General features: G+C 41.4%; 1 protein-coding gene across 1 annotated transcript; it reads left to right on the top strand.

Annotated features, from left to right (window-relative positions):
* Window positions 1-216: 216 nt before the first annotated feature.
* LOC131994693 (uncharacterized) lies at window positions 217-5,403 on the top strand. Its single transcript, XM_059361504.1, has one exon. The coding sequence runs from the start codon at window positions 217-219 to the stop codon at window positions 5,401-5,403; it is 5,187 nt and encodes a 1,728-aa protein (XP_059217487.1).
* The last annotated feature ends 13,369 nt before the right edge of the window (window positions 5,404-18,772 follow it).

The raw sequence follows: 18,772 nt of genomic DNA on the forward strand, positions 1-18,772 counted from the left end.
GTGATTCGCTTTCGTATTCGTAAAAGATTCGAAACGAATGAGATTTAGTTCTGGGAGCTACGAATTGCAAGGACAACTTTGTTGATTTCGGTTCTCTATTTGAAAACAATACTTAGATCTTGTTTCTTCTGCCCGAGTTCGAAGTTTTTTTTTTTCTGTTTCTGCGGTTTTGGATTTCAATCTTGTGGGACTTTCCGTTTCTTGCTCTTTTCCACAATGAGTTCTCAAAAGTTCATTTTTTTCTCCGACCAAGTGGTCACCTTTTGCGCGAATTTTTCTGCTATTCCAATTGAAGACCACACATCTTCAAGTTTGCAAGTCGAACTTGATGATTTGGAACGCCGCTGGCGTCAACTTGTTCTGGTGTACGAAACTGATATGACTTCTGAGAAACCTGAGAGCACTAAAGAGGTGAGAGAGTCGATTCACTCTAAATTCACTGAGTCTTGTAGATCTTACAAGAATTGCAAAGCATCCATTTTGGATTTAATGCAGATTGAAAAACAGAAACATGAAACTTCAGTGCTGAGAGATGCGCCTGAGTCCAAGTGTCCCGAATCTGGTTTTTCTCTTAAAGTTCCACCCTGCGACACTGAACTGTTTAGCGGTGGGTACGATAAATGGCCTAGTTTTAGGGATATGTTTTCTGCCATTTATGGAAAACACCCTAAACTATCCCCCGCACAAAAGCTGTTTCACCTCAGGGCGAAGACCCGTGGTGAACCAAACCAAATTGTTAAACGTTTTTCTTTGACTGATGACAATTTTGATCTAGCATGGGAAGCGTTGCGGCAGCGATATGAGAACAAGCGGATTCTCATTAACCACCAACTGAGGAAAATATTCGAAATTGAACATGTGAGTTCAGAGAAAGGAAAGAATTTGCGAAATCTACAGTATACAATCAACAATTGTCTATCAGTTTTGAAAACATACAATGTTTCCGTAATGTCATGGGACCCTATGTTGGTTTATTGGGTTTCGTCAAAGTTGCCTGAAGAAACTTTGACTGCTTGGGAGAGTTCACTCACTGATCATAAACGGATGCCTTCTTGGGACCAACTGGACGATTTCATCTCTAAGAGACTGGATATGCTCGAGTCTATTTCTGATATGAGGAATCATCCTCCTGTTTCAAACAAATCACAGAACTTTCATGCAAAATCTGAAGTAAATTTCCGACCCTGTAGAGTATGCAAGCAGAACCATGCGCTGCGTTCTTGTGCGAAATTTAAGTCCTGGTCGCTATCGCAAAAGCAAAAGTTCGTGAATGACAACAAAGTTTGTGGAAATTGCCTGTCCTACGGACATAATGCCCAGACTTGCCAAAGTGACAAGCTCTGTCTGAAATGTCAGCAACAGCATCACACTCTGTTGCATCCTGATACTGGTAATACTACGGATCGTGATGGATCTCAATATAACCCACAGACCCAAGTGACGTCTTTCCATATTGATGCGCAGTACGAAGAGCAACCGACCACGTCGGCTGGTGCTTTCTCCAATTCGACATCGTTTGTTCAATCTCATTTTGCTAATTCTAATGAAGCCACCGTTCTGCCAACGGCTCTTGTAGACTTAGAACACTTGGGAACAAATTTTACAGTGAGGGTATTTATTGACCAAGGTTCTCAAGAGTCTTTCGTTTCAAATCGAATTGTTAACAGATTTTCCATACCAACGAAGAAATCGTTCACAACGATCTCTGGTCTTGGAGGTACGATTTTGGAAAACTCCTCAAGGCTTTGTCATCTTGTTCTTAAATCTCGAAAGTCTGGTTTTAGACTGAATATAACCGCTGTTGTAATTTCTAATATGAATCACTTAATGCCTGCGAATCCTACCCGTATTTCTGATTGGTCTGAATTAAGACGAATGGATCTAGCTGATCCAAATTTCTGTAAGCCTGCTCAGATAGATATGCTATTGGGAAGCGATGTTTTACCGTTTATTCTGAAACCTGGGGTGCAAAAGAATGTTTCTGGAACTCTTTTGGCACAGGAAACTGAATTCGGGTGGATATTGAGCGGCCCTCCAACCGTTCGTTCAGTTAATACGTTTGCGTCGTGGGTAACGTGTTCTGACCCCATAAATGAGCAAATTAAGAAATTTTGGGAACTAGAGGAAGTTCCAGTACTGAAATCTGTTTCTGAATATGACATGTGGTGTGAACAGTTTTACAAAGAGACGACAACTCGTCGATCTGATGGAAGATATGTTGTGAGGTTGCCCTTCCAACATGATCTCCCCCCGGAGTCTTTCCTTGGGTCGTCAAGACGAGCGGCTATGGGTCAGTTTATGAGGATGGAGAAAACTTTTGAGAAATCGGCCGAACTAGCTTCGGAATACTGTAATGTGCTATCGGAATATCTGGATCTTGACCACATGGAAATAACCACATCTACTGAAATTTGTGACAACTCTCGTTACGGTTCTTATTACTTACCACACCATGCTGTGGTAAAACCTGAAAGAGTCTCAACCAAAGTCAGAGTCGTTTTCAATGCTTCTAAGAAGACATCTTCGGGCTTTTCTCTGAACGACGTCCTACATACTGGGCCAATTTTACAAAATGATTTGATGAATGTCATTTTAAGGTGGCGTTTCTTTAAATATGTTTTTAATGGCGATATTCAGAAGATGTATCGCCAAATCTATGTTCATGACACTGACAGGGATTTTCAAAGAATTGTATTTAGAAAATCACCTACTGAAAAAATTCAAGATTACTGTTTAAAAACAGTAACATTTGGAGTAAACTGTGCTCCATATCTGGCCATTCGGACTCTGCTACAATTAAGTGAAGACGGAAAGTCCACGCATCCAGTGGCGGCATCTGTTCTGAAGGATCAAGTTTACGTTGACGATATCCTTTCGGGAGGACATTCTATAATTGAAGCAAAATCATTTCTCTTGGAGTTAATAGATTTGCTGTCTACCGCTGGATTTCCGTTAAAGAAACTTACGGCAAATCACCCACAAATACTGAAAAATTTGCCCCCCGAGGATCTTCTGTACGAAGATTTTCTAAAACTCGAAGATTCTAGCGAAACGAAAACTCTAGGCATTCGATGGAATGCCATGACTGATACATTTCTCTACAAAGTTGCCAATTTGGATTTTCCTTCTGCTCCATTTACTAAACGTAAAATTCTATCGATTGTGGCCAAACTTTTCGACCCTGCTGGTTGGTTGGCACCTATAATAGTGGTGGCCAAAATTCTTTTGCAACAATTATGGATGGATGGAACTGATTGGGACGAAGAGGTAAAACCACATTCACTTGAGAGATGGAAGGATTTCATTTCCGGATTTCCTGATATTGAGACCATAAAGATTCCTCGTTGGATTCAGTTTGCGCCAGAAAGCAAGGTACAAATTCATGGATTCTGTGACGCATCAGAGAAAGCGTACTGTGCCTGCTTGTATATTCGCTCTGTTTCTTCAGATAATACTGTTTCCTCTCATTTACTGGTATCTAAAAGCAAGGTTGCACCTTTAAAGACTGTTAGTCTACCAAGGCTTGAGTTATGTGGAGCAGCTTTGCTTTCAAAATTGATGAAATGCGTTGGTAGAAACCTGCATTTTTCTGTTACTGATATATATCTGTGGTCTGATTCTACAATAACGTTAGCGTGGCTTAACAAACCACCATTTCACTGGAAAACTTTCGTAGCTAATAAGATATCAGAGATATTAGATAACGTGGGCAACGCCAACTGGAGACACGTTCCCACAAACGATAACCCTGCTGATCTGGGTACACGTGGCGCTGCTCCATCGGAATTGGCGACAAATGCACTTTGGTGGCATGGGCCTAACTGGCTGACGAAGAACCCAGATTACTGGCCAAAACAAATAGCGCTAAAGGAATCTGAAATGGAGAGAAAGATATGTTCTTATCAAACCCAAACTGAAATTGAAGACATCCTTGATCGATTTTCGTCTTTTAGCCGTGCATTGAGAGTAATTTGCTATTTGTTTAGATTCATAAGGAAATGCCAAAAACGAGCTAGTTCAGAAATGGAAAATCCGTACATAAGCGCTCAGGAAATTCAAACGGTAAAAAATCTCTTAATTAAATCTGCTCAGATTGTTCATTATCACTGTGAATATAAAGCTCTCGAAAGTAATCAGCGCATAAGTTCGAAAAGTAAATTACTTCCTCTCAACCCTTTTCTCGATGAACACAAACTGCTTCGCGTAAATGGACGCTTAGCAAATTCTGATTTGAGTTACAATGAGCGTCATCCAATTATATTGCCTGAAAAATCTCGATTTTGTAAACTCTTCATCGAATTCACGCATAAAATCCTGCTTCATTCTGAACATCAAATAATGTTGCGTGCAATTCGTCAAGAGTTTTACATCATACGACTGAAAAATGCCATAAAACATTGTGTGAGAAATTGCAAAACATGTACAATTTACAAGCATCGTATAAGAAGTCAACTCATGGCCGCACTTCCTACTGAGAGATGTACATTTTCGTTGCCATTTACCAACACTGGAGTTGACTTTGCTGGCCCTTTCGAGTTAAAAACTTCTAAACTGCGTAATGCGAAACTGCAGAAAGGATACGCTGCAATTTTTGTATGTCTATCTACTCGAGCCATTCATCTAGAGGCTTGTTCAGACCTTTCAACTGAGGCATTCTTATCTACGTTTAATCGATTTGTTGGACGACGAGGATTTCCCAACAAAATGTTTTCAGACAACGGCACGAATTTCGTTGGTGCCAGTAGATTCCTAGCTCAAGAATTCAAGAATTTTCTTAAGACTGTTCATAAATCTGTCTCGGAGAAATATAACTTGCACGGATTTTCGCGGCACTTTATACCTCCGCATGCTCCACATATGGGTGGTTTGTGGGAGGCAGCTGTAAAGAGCATGAAGTCTCATTTACGAAAAGTTGCCTCCAATACGAAATTCACATTCGAAGAGTTTTCGACACTCCTTGTCAGAATAGAGAGTGTACTGAACTCTCGACCACTCTCTCCCATGACTGAGAACCCCTCCGATCTGCTACCATTGACTCCTGGTCATCTGCTGAGAGGAGCTGCGCTAATTTCTGTTCCCGAAGAATATTCTGATAATTTATCAATTATTAACCGCTGGCAAAGGCTCAAAACCATCCAGATTCAATTCGCTAGGCGCTGGAAAACTGATTACATCTCCGAGTTACAACGTCGGTACAAATGGAAAGCAGCTCAACAAAATTTGAAGGAAAATGACTTTGTGGTCATCAAAGAAGACAACCTTCCGCCTAGTGAATGGTGTCTAGGTAGAGTCATTAAAGTTTTTCAAGGAAAAGATTCTAACGTAAGAGTTGCTGAGATACGTACCCAAAGTGGGGTACTTACTCGCCCTTTAGTCAAGCTTTGTATCTTGCCAAATGCCTAACTCATATTTTTTTTTGTTCTTCCGTTCACATATTTAACACATCTTACATTTAGTTCTGCATCTAGCGTTCCAAAATGTCGCGTCTGTGACGACCGACATTTCCTCACGTCTTGTCCAAAGTTTCTTCGCATGCCAGTGGTTAAGAGAAGGGAAGTAGTGAAGGAGAAGGGCTTCTGCTTTAACTGCCTTTGCACGGCACACACGAGGCACTGGTGTCCGTCGAGAAAAACGTGCATGGTGTGCCAAAATCACCATCACACACTTATACACACGGATGCAGCTGCAAAAAGAACAGTTCACAACAGCAGACCTCAAACTCCATCACGATCCAAATCTGTAGACCAAAGACGTCCATCTTCATCTACACAACGGAAGAAATCATGCGTTGACGAGCGCCTCAGCCGACGGACAAAAACGCACGTTTTTCTGCCCACTGCCCTGGCACGATGTCTTACTCCGAGAGGTCCAGAGAAAACAAGGGTCCTATTGAACTCAGGCGGCATTCAAACAATAATTGTACGAGGCTTGGTTGAAAGACTACACCTCAACACAACAAGAAAAGATGGAAAAGAATACTGCACGCTCAATCTGCAGTCTTACCAAGACCCCACTGCCAAAATACAAGTGTCTGGTGTAGTAAAGCCGCAGCTGAATATGATGCTTCCAACAACGGTGTCAGATGAGAAATTAAAGAAGACCTATGACCAGATAACCGACTTAGCGGATCCACACTTCTTTGCACCAAAGAACATCGAGGTCGTAATTGCTAACGATTTGCTTCCCAAGATTTTAAAGGCCGGCATGATACAAACCTCCTCTACGATGCCCATCGCCCAAAGCACCATCTTTGGGTGGACAATTTCTGGTCCCTGTCAATATTAAATTGCACTAGTGCAAGGGGGCCGGCATGTTGAAGCCAGTTCAACAAAATAAATATTACAATTGAATTAAATTACACTGAATTGCATATTTATTAAGTATCTCTAAGTTTACTTCCCATGGATTCACTTATGTTGGTCAACTTGGCAACCCTTTATCCATTCTATGCAAAAGGGCCAAAAGCTTTCACTCAAATGGATAAAGGGCGGCCATGTTAACCAAATTTCCAATTCGCCCTTTTTATAAAACTATGCGCTTTTACCTTTCTCGCACCGTCATCAAATCACTTGTGCAGCAGCAACTTAAGAAAGCGGTGAGGATTTGCGGATTACCAATAAATAATATCAATTGAAGTCTGACCTGTGGTGTTTTACTTTATCTGCTTTTTTTCCATGTTTTACACTTTGGGAGCAATACTATAATATACAGTCCACTTGCAGCTACATACTTGTTACCCAACTTGTACACTTACTTTACTTTAATTGGCTACGACAGAATATTTGTTCCACTAGCCGAACGTAGAATAGCGTTCCAAGCGCCTCGATCTTCTGCGCTCATTCTAAAATCTCTGACACCAAGTTTCGAGGTGTCTCCCACCACTGGATCTTTCCATTGGGCTTTAGGTCTTCCCGGTTTGCGTGTACCACCGTGTTTGCTTTCAAAAGACTTCTTTGCTGGAGCTTCTTCATTCATTCGGACAACATGACCTAGCCAACGCAGCCGTTGAATTTTGATGCGTGTAACTATGCTATCGTCGTCATACAGCTATTCTCCGTTAACGCAAACTGGTCCATATATATTTTACGAAGAATCTTTCTCTCAAATACTCCAAGTACTGCCTCATCTGCTATTACAAGTACCCATGCCTCAGAACCATGTAACAGCACGGGTAGTATCAGTGTCGTGTATAGTGTAATCTTCGTCTGTCGAGAGGTGGCCTTGTTTCTAAACTGCTTACTTAGTCCAAAGTAGCATCTGTTTGCCAGTATTATTCTTCGCTTAATCTCAAAATTGGTGTCATTCGTTTCGGTTACGGCGGTGCCGAGGTAGATAAAGTTACTGATTGTCTCAAAGTTGTGGTTCTCAACTTTCTCCATTTTCTTTATCTGCTCGGTTGTGCAAGGCGTTTTGGGAGTTGAAACCATCCATTTCGACTTATCTCCATTTACAGCCAGATCCATTTTCACTGACTCTCTTTCGAATCTTTCATAGGCTGCAGTTACTACTTCCGGTGGCCGACCTATGATATTGATGTCGTCTGCGTAGGCGAGTAGCATGTGTTCTCTTGTGATTAGTGTGCCATATCTATTCACATCTGCATCTCGTATAATCTTCTCCAGCAGGATATTAAAGAGATCACACGATGGGCTGTCTCCTTGTCTGAAACCTGGTTTGGTATTAAATGGTTCGGAGAGATTCTTTCCTATTCTTACTGAGGAACGCGCAAGCGTCATCCTGCAGAGTCTGCCTAATTTTTCAGGGATACCAAACTCAGACATGGCTTGAAATACCTATGAACGTAAAGGAGTATCGAGTGCGGCTTTGTAGTCAACAAAGAGGTGGTAGGTGTTGATTTGTCCTTCTTGAGTCTTTTCCAGGATTTGGCGCAGTATGAATATCTGGCCTAGTGTGGATTTACCAGGTCTAAAGCCGCATTGATAGGGCCCAATTATCTAATTGACTTTAGGTTTTAGTCTTCCACACAGTACGCTCGAGAGTATCTTGTATGTGATGGGGAGGAGACTTATTCCTCTGTAGTTGGCACATTCCGTCTTGTCTCCTTTCTTGTGTACGGGACATAGTATGCTGAGGTTCCAATCATCGGGTATGCGTTTTTCTAGCCAGATTGCGCAGATAAGCTGATGCATACGCCTTATCAGCGTGTCGCCTCCGGTCATAAATAGTTCAGCGGGTAACCCGTCGGCTCCTGCTGCCTTGCTGTTCTTTAGTCGGGTCACTGCTACTTGGACCTCATTCTGAGTAGGAGGTAAACGTTCTATACCATCATCAGGGATTGGTTCTGCGGTATCCTCTACGCCGCCAACATCGGACACTAGCATCTGGGTAAAATGTTCTTTCCATATACTCAGCATGTTATCTGTGTTAGTTACCAGATTTCTTTCTTTGTCTCTGCAGGAGGATGTGCCTGCACCAAAGCCATCTGTTTGATGTTTAATTCTTTGGTAGAATTTCCGGACTTCATTCTGACACCTGTGCATTTCAATTTTCTAACACTCACGTCTTTCCATTTCCTTTTTCTTTTTGCGGAATAGAAGTTTCTCCTCTCCCTTTTCTCCCGATACCTCTCCTTCATCAAAGGAGTACTTTCTTCAAGCAGTTGGGTCAGTCGAGTGGAGTATGCCGTTGCCATCTGTTGTGTTTGCAGTTTTTCAATGTCCAGCTTCCGTGCAGTGTCAGATCGTACTTTCCTCGCCATGTTCAAACGGGTGCGAACCTTTATTGCAACAAGGTAATGATCCGAATCTATTGGGTTGCCCAAAAATAATTGCGGGTTTTTTTAAAAGAAAGTAATAAAACTTTTAATCAAATATACTTTTTTTTCACTTTTTTTCTAAAGCAAGCTAAAAGTAACAGCTGATAACTGACAGAAGAAAGAGTGCAATTACAGAGTCACAAGCTGTGAAAAAATTTGTCAACGCCGACTATATGAAAAATCCGCAATTACTTTTTGGGCAACCCAATATATTAGCTCCACGGATCGATCGTACATCTAACAAGCTGGTTGAATGCCTTCTATCTATGACTACGAGATCAATTTGGTTTCTCGTGTTTTGATCGGGTGACAGCCATGTGGCTTTGTGAATATTTTTATGTTGAAATCTGGTGCTACTAACTACCATGTTTTTTGCCGCGGCGAAATCTATCAGCCTCAACCCATTACTGGAGGTTATCTCGTGGAGGCTAAACTGTTTCCGACTGTTGGACCAAAGATGTCTTCCTTCCCTATTTTCGCATTAAAATCTCCCAGAACGATTTGAATATCATGGACGGGTGTAGCGGTCATATTCTCTCTCTAGGCGCTGGTAGAAAATATCCTTGGTCTGCTCGTCTTTGTCTTCCGTCGGGGCATGGGTACAAATAAGACTGATGTTGAAGAATTTGGCTTTTATGCGGATTGTGGCTAGCCTCTCATCCACTGGAGTAAAGCTGGAGACGAGGTGTTTCAGTCTCCGACTAACCACAAATCCACAACCAAATTCATGCCTAGTGTATGGAATAATGGGCATATCAAATTTTGCTTTCGATCTGCCTATTCCCCTTCTAGGCAAATCTCACAGCTTCCACTGGATAAAAATAATAGCAAAATTCCCTGTGAGTTTTTCCTTTACCATTCATAGTCGAGATCATAAATTTAAGCTGCGAATAAAGCAATAGTTAGGAATATGTGTGAAAAATTCCAACAAAATGAAATCACAGCCATTGTTCGAATTTGGCCAGCTAATCGAACAAAATGATAATTGTTTCCATTTTTCCCCTGTTTGTGTGTGTGTGTGTGTTTTTTCTGGTTTGTATTTTCTCTCACAAAACAATGGCCAGGGTGTATGGATATTGGGTATTGGCATCGGCAATTGTTGCAGAGTTGGGTTAGCAATAAACCGCCAAGAGCATGAAATCTGCTATTGCCAACAAATGATGGCCACAAAAGCCAATGCAATGCAATTGGCTTCTGTAATAATTAAATACATTGCAGCTCATAAATGTTCCATTGCAACTTGGCCAATAAACATCCGATTGTTGTTTTTGTTGCCACTCCATATTGCTGCTAATGCCTGTTATCCATAGCTGTTGCTGTTACTGCTACTGCTGCTGCAGATGCTGTTGGCTGCCAATGAGCCATGCAGTCAATGGACAATCTCATTGGGTCTTGCAACAAATAACAGCATGGTATGGCTGTAAGGCACAGCACGTAGCCACGTTTCCATGCTCTTTTTTTATTTTCTTTCATTTTTGTGAATATAATCGAATTAAGACTCTTCTTTTCATTGTTGCCTGCTTTGTATGCAATCAAACGTTGTTTGTCTCTCCCATCTTTTCTTATTCATAATTCACAGTTTGGCTTTTCATTATGGCCCATGTGCGCATAATTTTGTTGAAAGTGTAATCTGGAAGAATTGTCAGAACTGGCCAGAGATGGTTGTGACTTGATGCTGATGTTATGTTCGCTTTTTTTTAAACTTCTATTGATGATCAGATGCTTGCAATTTCTTTATTAAATCGCAAATTGATGACCAATATGCAATGCTGAGTAGGGCAAATTGCCTTACTGAGCTGAAGGAAAAAAATTTCAAAACAACATTTCTAAGAAATTTTCTCTAAAGACAGAATTTATAGGAAATTTTCTCTAAAGACAGAATTTTATAGAAATTTCCTCTAAAAATAAAATTTCTAAGAAATTTTCTCTAAAGACAAAATTTCTAAGAAATTTTCTCTAAAGACAAAATTTCTAACAAATTTTCTCTAAAGACAAAATTTCTAAGAAATTTTCTCTAAAGACAAAATTTCTAAGAAATTTTCTCTAAAGACAAAATTTCTAAGAAATTTTCTCTAAAGACAAAATTTCTAAGAAATTTTCTCTAAAGACAAAATTTCTAAGAAATTTTCTCTAAAGACAAAATTTCTAAGAAATTTTCTCTAAAGACAAAATTTCTAAGAAATTTTCTCTAAAGACAAAATTTCTAAGAAATTTTCTCTAAAGACAAAATTTCTAAGAAATTTTCTCTAAAGTCAAAATTTCTAAAAAATTTTCTCTAAAGACAGAATTTCATAGAAATTTTCTCTAAAGATAAAATTTCTAAAGAAATTTTAACGATGTCCGTGTGTATGTCCGTTTTTCCGTCTATCCGTCTGTTGTAATCACTCTACAGGCTTCAAAAATTGAGATATTGAGAATTTCTAAGAAATTTTCTCTAAAGACAAAATTTCTAAGAAATTTTCTCTAAAGACAAAATTTCTAAGAAATTTTCTCTAAAGACAAAATTTCTAAGAAATTTTCTCTAAAGTCAAAATTTCTAAAAAATTTTCTCTAAAGACAGAATTTCATAGAAATTTTCTCTAAAGATAAAATTTCTAAAGAAATTTTAACGATGTCCGTGTGTATGTCCGTTTTTCCGTCTATCCGTCTGTTGTAATCACTCTACAGGCTTCAAAAATTGAGATATTGAGCTGAAATTTGGCGCAGATACGTCTTGGACCATATTTGACCATATTTGGATATAGCTGCTATATAGACCGATTTTCCGATAAAGAGTCTAATGCCCATAAAAACTTAATTTTTCATCCGATTTCACTGAAATTTTAAAAAATAAGTAGTTTTAGGCCTACCAATATCTGACCCAAATATGGTTCAGATCGTACTATATTTAGATATAGCTGCCATATAGACCGATCTCCCGACAAAGGGTCTGAAGCCCATAAAAGCTTTATTTATTGCCCAATTTCGCTGAAATTTGAAACAGTGCGTTTTTATAAGCCTCCCGACATTTGGCCAAAGTATGGTTCACATCAGACTATATATATATAGACGCCATATAGACCGATCTCCCGATAAAGAATCTGAAGCCCATATAAGCTTTATTTTTTAACCGATTTCGCCGAAATTTGAAACATTTAGTAGTTTAAGGCCTCCTAACATAGGACCCAAATATGGTTCCGATCGGACTATTTTTAGATATAGCTGCCATATGGACCGATCTGTCGATAAAGGGTCTGAAGCCCATTAAAGTTTTATTTTTTCACCTATTTCGCTGAAATTTAAAACAGTGAGTAGCTTTAGGCCTACTAACATCTGACCCAAATATAGTTCAGATCGGATTATATTTAGATATTGCTGCCATATAGACCAATCTGCCCATAAACGATCTGAAGCTAATAAAAGTCCTACTAATTGTCCAATTTCGCTGAAATTTAAAACAGTGAGTAGATTTAGGCCTACCAACATCTGACCAGAGTATGGTTCAGATCGGACTATATTTTGATATAGCTGCCATATAGACCGATCTCCCGATAAAGGGTCTGAAGGCCATAAAAGCTTTATTGCCCAATTTCGCTGAAATTTGAAACAGTTGGTGATTTTAAGCCTCTCGATGTCTGACTTTAAGTATGGTTCACATCGGACTATATTTTGATATAGCTGCCATTTAGACCGATCTCCCGATAAAGGGTCTGACGGCCATAAAAGCTTTATTTTCAACCGATTTCGCTGAAATTTGAAAGAGTGGGTAGTTTTAGGCCTCCCGACATCCACCCCAAATATGGCTCAGATCGGACTATATTTAGATATAGCTGCCATATAGACCGATCTGTCAATAAAGGGTCTGAAGGCCATAAAAGTATTATTTTTTATCCAATTTTACTGAAATTTGAAACTTTGAGCAGTTTTAGGCCACCCGCCATCCGACCCAAATATGGTAAAAATAGGACTGTATTTAGATATAGCTGTCATATGGACCGATATGCCGGTTAAGGGTCTGAAGCTAATAAACGCTTTATTTATTACCCGATTTTGTTGGGATTTGAAAATCAAAAGTGACTTATATTTATAAGACCACTCAATACCCGTGCCGAATTTGGGTGCATAAATTATCCAATTTTCATCGGATTGTGGTGAAATGGGGTTTACATATATACCCGAGGTGGTGGGTATTCAAAGTTCGGCCCGGCCGAACTTATTGCCTTTTTACTTGTTCACTTTGGTTTAGATCGCTCTAGTTTTGGATATAGCTGCAATATATGCCGATCTGCCGATTTAAGGTTCTGGGCTCATAAATGGCGCATTTATTGTTTGACTTCGCTTAAATTCGGAATAGTGAAACAACTCACTCACTCAAGCCCTTCGACATCTTAATTTAATTTGGCCCAGGTTGGTCCAGATTTGGATATAGCTGACATATAGACCGATCTCTCGATTTAAAGTCTTGGCCCCATAAAAGGCGCATTTGTGATCCAATTTCGCCGAAATTTGGCACAGTGACTTAAATTAGGCTTTTTGACATCCCTATCCTATCAGATCGGTCCATAGTTAGATATATCTGCAAAAAGACCAATATTTTGTCCTATAAAATTGAACAGTGACTTGTATTTATAAGACTACTCAATGTCCGTCGGACATTGAACCTCGGACCATATTTCGATATAGCTGCTATCGGGGCCTAAGTTATGTATCTTTTACTAGAATATAACGAAAGGTGGTTTACATATATATACCCGAAGTGGTGGGTATCCAAAGTTCGGCCCGGCCGAACTTAACGCCTGTTTACTTTTTCTACCTCATTAACCAAGATACAACATTTGCTTAAGGATAATAATTTTAATTTTTTTTTATACTGTGTACTTGTAATAAATATTATTTCGTTTTCTTATCTCAAACATACCTGTTAACTTGTTTATACGAAACAATTAAATTAGGCACACATCGTAAATTAAGAGACAACATGAACATGTTGCCACTCCTGCTACGGGTTAGTACCAAAGGACATTAGACATTCAAACGCAAACTTAAGTTGAATTACAGTTGAACAATATTCTTTATTACATATAAGGGAGTAGTAACGTTAAAGTAGATGGTTGGTTGAAAAATGAATTCTTAAATGTGAAGTTATTGGGTTGCCCAAAAAGTAATTGCGGATTTTTTAAAAGAAAGTAAATGCATTTTTAATAAAACTTAGAATGAACTTTAATCAAATATACTTTTTTTACACTTTTTTTCTAAAGCAAGCTAAAAGTAACAGCTGATAACTGACAGAAGAAAGAATGCAATTACAGAGTCACAAGCTGTGAAAAAATTTGTCAACGCCGACTATATGAAAAATCCGCAATTACTTTTTGGGCAACCAATACCTTGCTGTGGAAAAATAAAATTACAAATTATTACGTAGAAGTTCCTTTTTTCAATTAAACATGACTTCATATATTTATGTATTTCCTTTTTTCTATTCTTCTTTCAGGTATTTATTAAAGCTAATATGCAGAGCTGTTAAACTACCTATAAATATAAGTGGTAAGACCTATTTTAGAGAACAACATTAGTGAAGCTTTCAAATGACCCCCGGAAACTTAGTCCTAAAAGTGGTTATCTATTTTGTGCTCTACCTCCAAATACCTTTTACTTGAGCCTAATTTTGCCATGTTCGGTAAATATGTTTGTCCGATTTAGGGGAGTTTCGGGGGGTAGTGTGGTCCCCCAGACACTTAGCCCTGAAAAACTACCAGCATCGTGGTCTACTCTCAAATACCACCTATTTAAACCTCATATTGCCATTAGTTTATGGGATGAAGAGTCCCCAAACACTTGGTCTTGGATATCACATTCGTATTCTACTCCCAAATTTCTTTAATTTGAGCCCCATATTATCATGGTTGGTAAATAAGTCCTTTTTGGCGGATATTTTGGGGAATTGGCGGATCCCAAGAAAATTGGTCCAGAAAGTTGGTATCAATTTCGTGCTCTACTCCCCATTACCTTTCATTTGAGCGCCATATTCCCATGGTCGGTAAATAGGTACGATTACGTGGTATTTTGGGAGTGGGGTCATCCCCAAAATACTTAGCTCTGAAATAATATTAGCATAGTGTTCTACTCTCAAATATAATTGTTTTTTAACCCCATATTGCCGTTTATGGGGAGTATATTGGATGAGGCGTCCCCCAAACACTTGGTCTCAAAAAAGGGAATCAGATTCGTTTTCTAATCTCAAGTACATTGTTCGTTTTCTAATCCCATCTCTCTCTCATCTCATCTCTAATCTCATTTGAGCCCCTTATTGGAATAATCAATAAATATGTCCGGTTTGCGGGGTGGGCGCTATAAACTATTAACATCGTGCTCCACTCTCTTTGAGGCCCAAATTGTCATGGTGAGCAAACATATCCTATTTTTTGGTTAGCATGGGGGTGGGACGTCCCCTAGGCTGTTAGACCCGAAAGCTAATATCAGATTCTTATTCTACTCCCAAATAGCTTTGAGCCCCATATTTCCGTTGTCTGCAAACATGTCCGGTTTGAGAGGTTGAGGAGGTCACTCGGTGACTTGGCCCTAAAAATGTGATCAGATTCGTATTCTATTCTAAAATACCTTTTATTTGAGCCCTATATTACTACGGTCGGTAAATTTGTCCTCTTTGGGGGTGTATAGACACTTTTTACCGAATGTTTATATCAGATTCGTGATCTACTCCCAAGACCTATGATTAAAGCCACATATTGCTATGGTCGGCAAATTTGTCCTCTTTAGGGAATGTTTTAGGGAGGGACGCCAACCAAACACTTGATTCCATATTTGAATACCAGATACGTTTTCCACTCTCAAATACCTTTCATTTGAGACCCATATTGTCGTGATTGGTCTAAAAATATATTTGGTGGGTTTTGGCGGAGGGGCGGCCCCCTAGGTGCCCCACCGAAAATTTGGATACCAAATTTTTAGTTTTAGGCTACTAAAAGAGAGCACACAAAATGTCGCTTAAATCGCCCCAGTCATCTCCTTGATCTGACGTTTCTGAAAATTAGGGTAAGGGGGAGGGTCCGCCGAATTTCACCGTATCTCATAACGTGGCCTTTAGGAAGAAGTGTAACGAGATTTTGTCGAAGGCTGAGGTAAATTCAGTCATCTCTAGGTCAACTTATGGACTCCTAAATCTTAAGTGATAACACAAGGTTGACAAAAAGTTGACTTTATTGGTTTAGTTCAATGTTCCAATCTACTTGTGCTATGTATGCGTATGACAATGTGGCGAAGGGTGAGTAGGTTATCGTCTTTGGCTCTTGCTTACGAGCCATCGGTTGTAGAAGCGTTTCTTGGATGATGGTTGAGTTTGAGGATGTTAATGTGGGCTCGGCTGGTGTAGAAGCGTTTCTTGGATGATGGTTGAGTTTGAGGGTGTTAATGATCGTACGGCTGGTGTAGTCTCAATGGCGGGCCCTTGCAATGTCGAGGCCTCCTTGTTGGTGATTTTGGTCGGTGCATTTGCCGACGGCAGTCGACTTATAGTTGATCGGGTACTTTCAGTCGGCGTTGTTGAAAAGCATCAGGGGTCGATGCGGCCAAGGAGAGTGTTTGGGATAGATAGCGGGCGCCTTGTTGCCGAACTCTCGTTGTGTAACTGAGCGCTGGCCTGGCTGGCCTCTGGACCGTCGCCCTCGGTTCTTGGTTCGGGGCTGGAGGATGCGGTGACGGCGTTTTTTGGTTCAGTGCTAGGGAAAGGCAGGTGCGTTCTATACCCATAAAGACACAACTTTATATTTAGGATTCCACGTGTCACTACTATAAGTTCTACGGGGTGAAAAGATCTCTAGCATTTGGGGTGGGTGCATGTGAGAATCTACGGCCGGCTATGCTATTTAAGGATGCAAACGAATCGCGGATACCAGATAAGTGCGAATGCGAGCTAGGCGCGAATGCGTACGAATCCTGGATATGAGCAGAATGCGGATGCCATTTAAGTGCGGATGCAATTTAGGCGCGAATGCGTGCGAATCGCGGATACGAGCAAAGCGCGGATGCAAGCAAAGTACGGATGCGAACGAGTCGCGGATACCAGATAAGTGCGAATGCGAGCTAGGCGCGAATGCGAACGAATCCAGGATACGAGCAGAATGCGGATGCCATTTAAGTGCGGATGCAATTTAGGCGCGGATGCGTGCGAATCGCGGATACGAGCAAAGCGCGGATGCAAGCAAAGTACGGATGGGAACGAGTCGCGGATGCAAGCTAAGTGCGGATGCGAACGAATCGCGGATGCGAGCAAAGTGCGGATGCAAGCTAAGTGTGGATGCGATCGAATTGCGAATGCAAGCTAAGCGCGGATGCGAGCTAGGCGCGAATGCGAGCAAAGCGCTGATGCAAGCTACTCGGATGAGTACGGATGAGAACGAGTCGCGTATGCAAGCTAAGTTCGGACGCGAACGAATTGCGGATGTAAACGGGTCGCTGATCGGAACGAATCGCGGATGCGAACAATGGGCGGATGCAAGCTATGTGTGGATGCGAACGAATCACAAATGCGAACGAGTCGCGGATGCTAGCTAGACTCGGATGCGAACGATTCTCGGATCCAAGCTAATTACGGATGCAAACGAGTCGCGGATGCAAGCTAAGTGCGGATGCGACCGAATTGCGGATGCAAGCTAGGCTCGGATGCGAACGAGTCGCGGATGCAAGCTAACGCGGATGCGAGCAAAGCGCGGATGGAAGTTAAGTGCGGGTGCGAACGAATTGCGGATATAAAGGAGTCGCGGATGCAAGCTAAGCGCGGATACAAGTTAAGTGCGGTGCGAACGAATTGCGGATGCGAGCAAAGCGCGGATGTAAGCTAAGTACGGATGTGAGCTAGGCGCGGATGACAGCTTAGTGCGGATGCAAGCTTAGTGCAGATGCGGGCTAAGCGCGGATGCGAGTTAGGGATGGATGCAAGCTAATTGTGGATGCGAACGAATCGCGCAAACAAACCAGGTGCGGATGCAAGCTATGGGTGGATGCGGGCGAATCGCTGAGCAAACAACTGGAACTATGTTAAGACAAATAGTTTCGATTCTGGACACTGTCACTTATCTACTGTGGCTAGTCATTCCCTAGCACCAGAGGGTTTAAACTGATAGCAGCAATGACCCAAACTTAAGATCACTAACAAAAACAGATTGATTGAGAATGGCGGATGTAAACGACTCGCGGATGCGAACTAGGCTCATATGCGAGCTAGGAGCAGATGCAAGCTAGGCGCAGATGCGAGCTAGGCGCAGATGCGAGCTAGGCGCAGATGCGAGCTAGGCGTAGATGAGAACAAAGCGTGGATGCAAGCTAAATGCGGATGCGAACGAGTCGCGGGTGGGAGCTAAGCCCGCATGTGAGCTACGCGCGGATGCGGGCTAAGCCCGGATGCGGGATAAGCGCAGATTCGGGCTAAGTGCGGATGCGGGCTAAGTGCGAATGCGGGTTAAGCGTGGATGCGAGTTGGGCGCGGATGTAAACTAAGTGCAGATGCAAACGATAGCGCCAAGCAAACCAGGTGCGGATGCAAGCTATGTAAGGATGCTATCGAATCGCAGAACTTTGTTAAGCCAAATAGTTTCGATTACAATCACTGCCACTTATCTACTTTGGCAGTCAATCTCTAGCACCAGAGATTTCCAACTGATGGCGGCAAAGACCGAGAATTAGGAGCACTAAGGAAAACAGATTGATTGAGAATTGCGGATATAAACGAGCAAGTTAGGCGCGGTTGCGAGCTAAGCGCGGATGCGAGCGAAGTGCGGATGCTAGCTTAGTGCGGATGCGAACGAGTCGCGGATGCGAGCTAGGCGCCGTTGCGAGCTAAGTGCGGATGCAAACTAAGTGAGGATTCGAACGAATTTCGGATGTATACGAATTGCGGATGTATACGAGTCGCGGATGCGTGCTAGGCGCGGATGCGTGCTAGGCGCGGATGCGTGCTAGGCGCGGATGCGTTCTAGGCGCGGATGCGTTCTAGGCGCGGAT

The sequence above is a fragment of the Stomoxys calcitrans genome, chromosome 2, assembly GCF_963082655.1.
Source record: "Stomoxys calcitrans chromosome 2, idStoCalc2.1, whole genome shotgun sequence".
NCBI classification, from domain to species: Eukaryota; Metazoa; Arthropoda; class Insecta; order Diptera; family Muscidae; genus Stomoxys; species Stomoxys calcitrans.

Excerpts from the sequence above, each read along its gene's own strand:
- LOC131994693 (XM_059361504.1), top strand. The coding sequence starts at position 217 with ATGAGTTCTCAAAAGTTCATTTTTTTCTCCGACCAAGTGGTCACCTTT.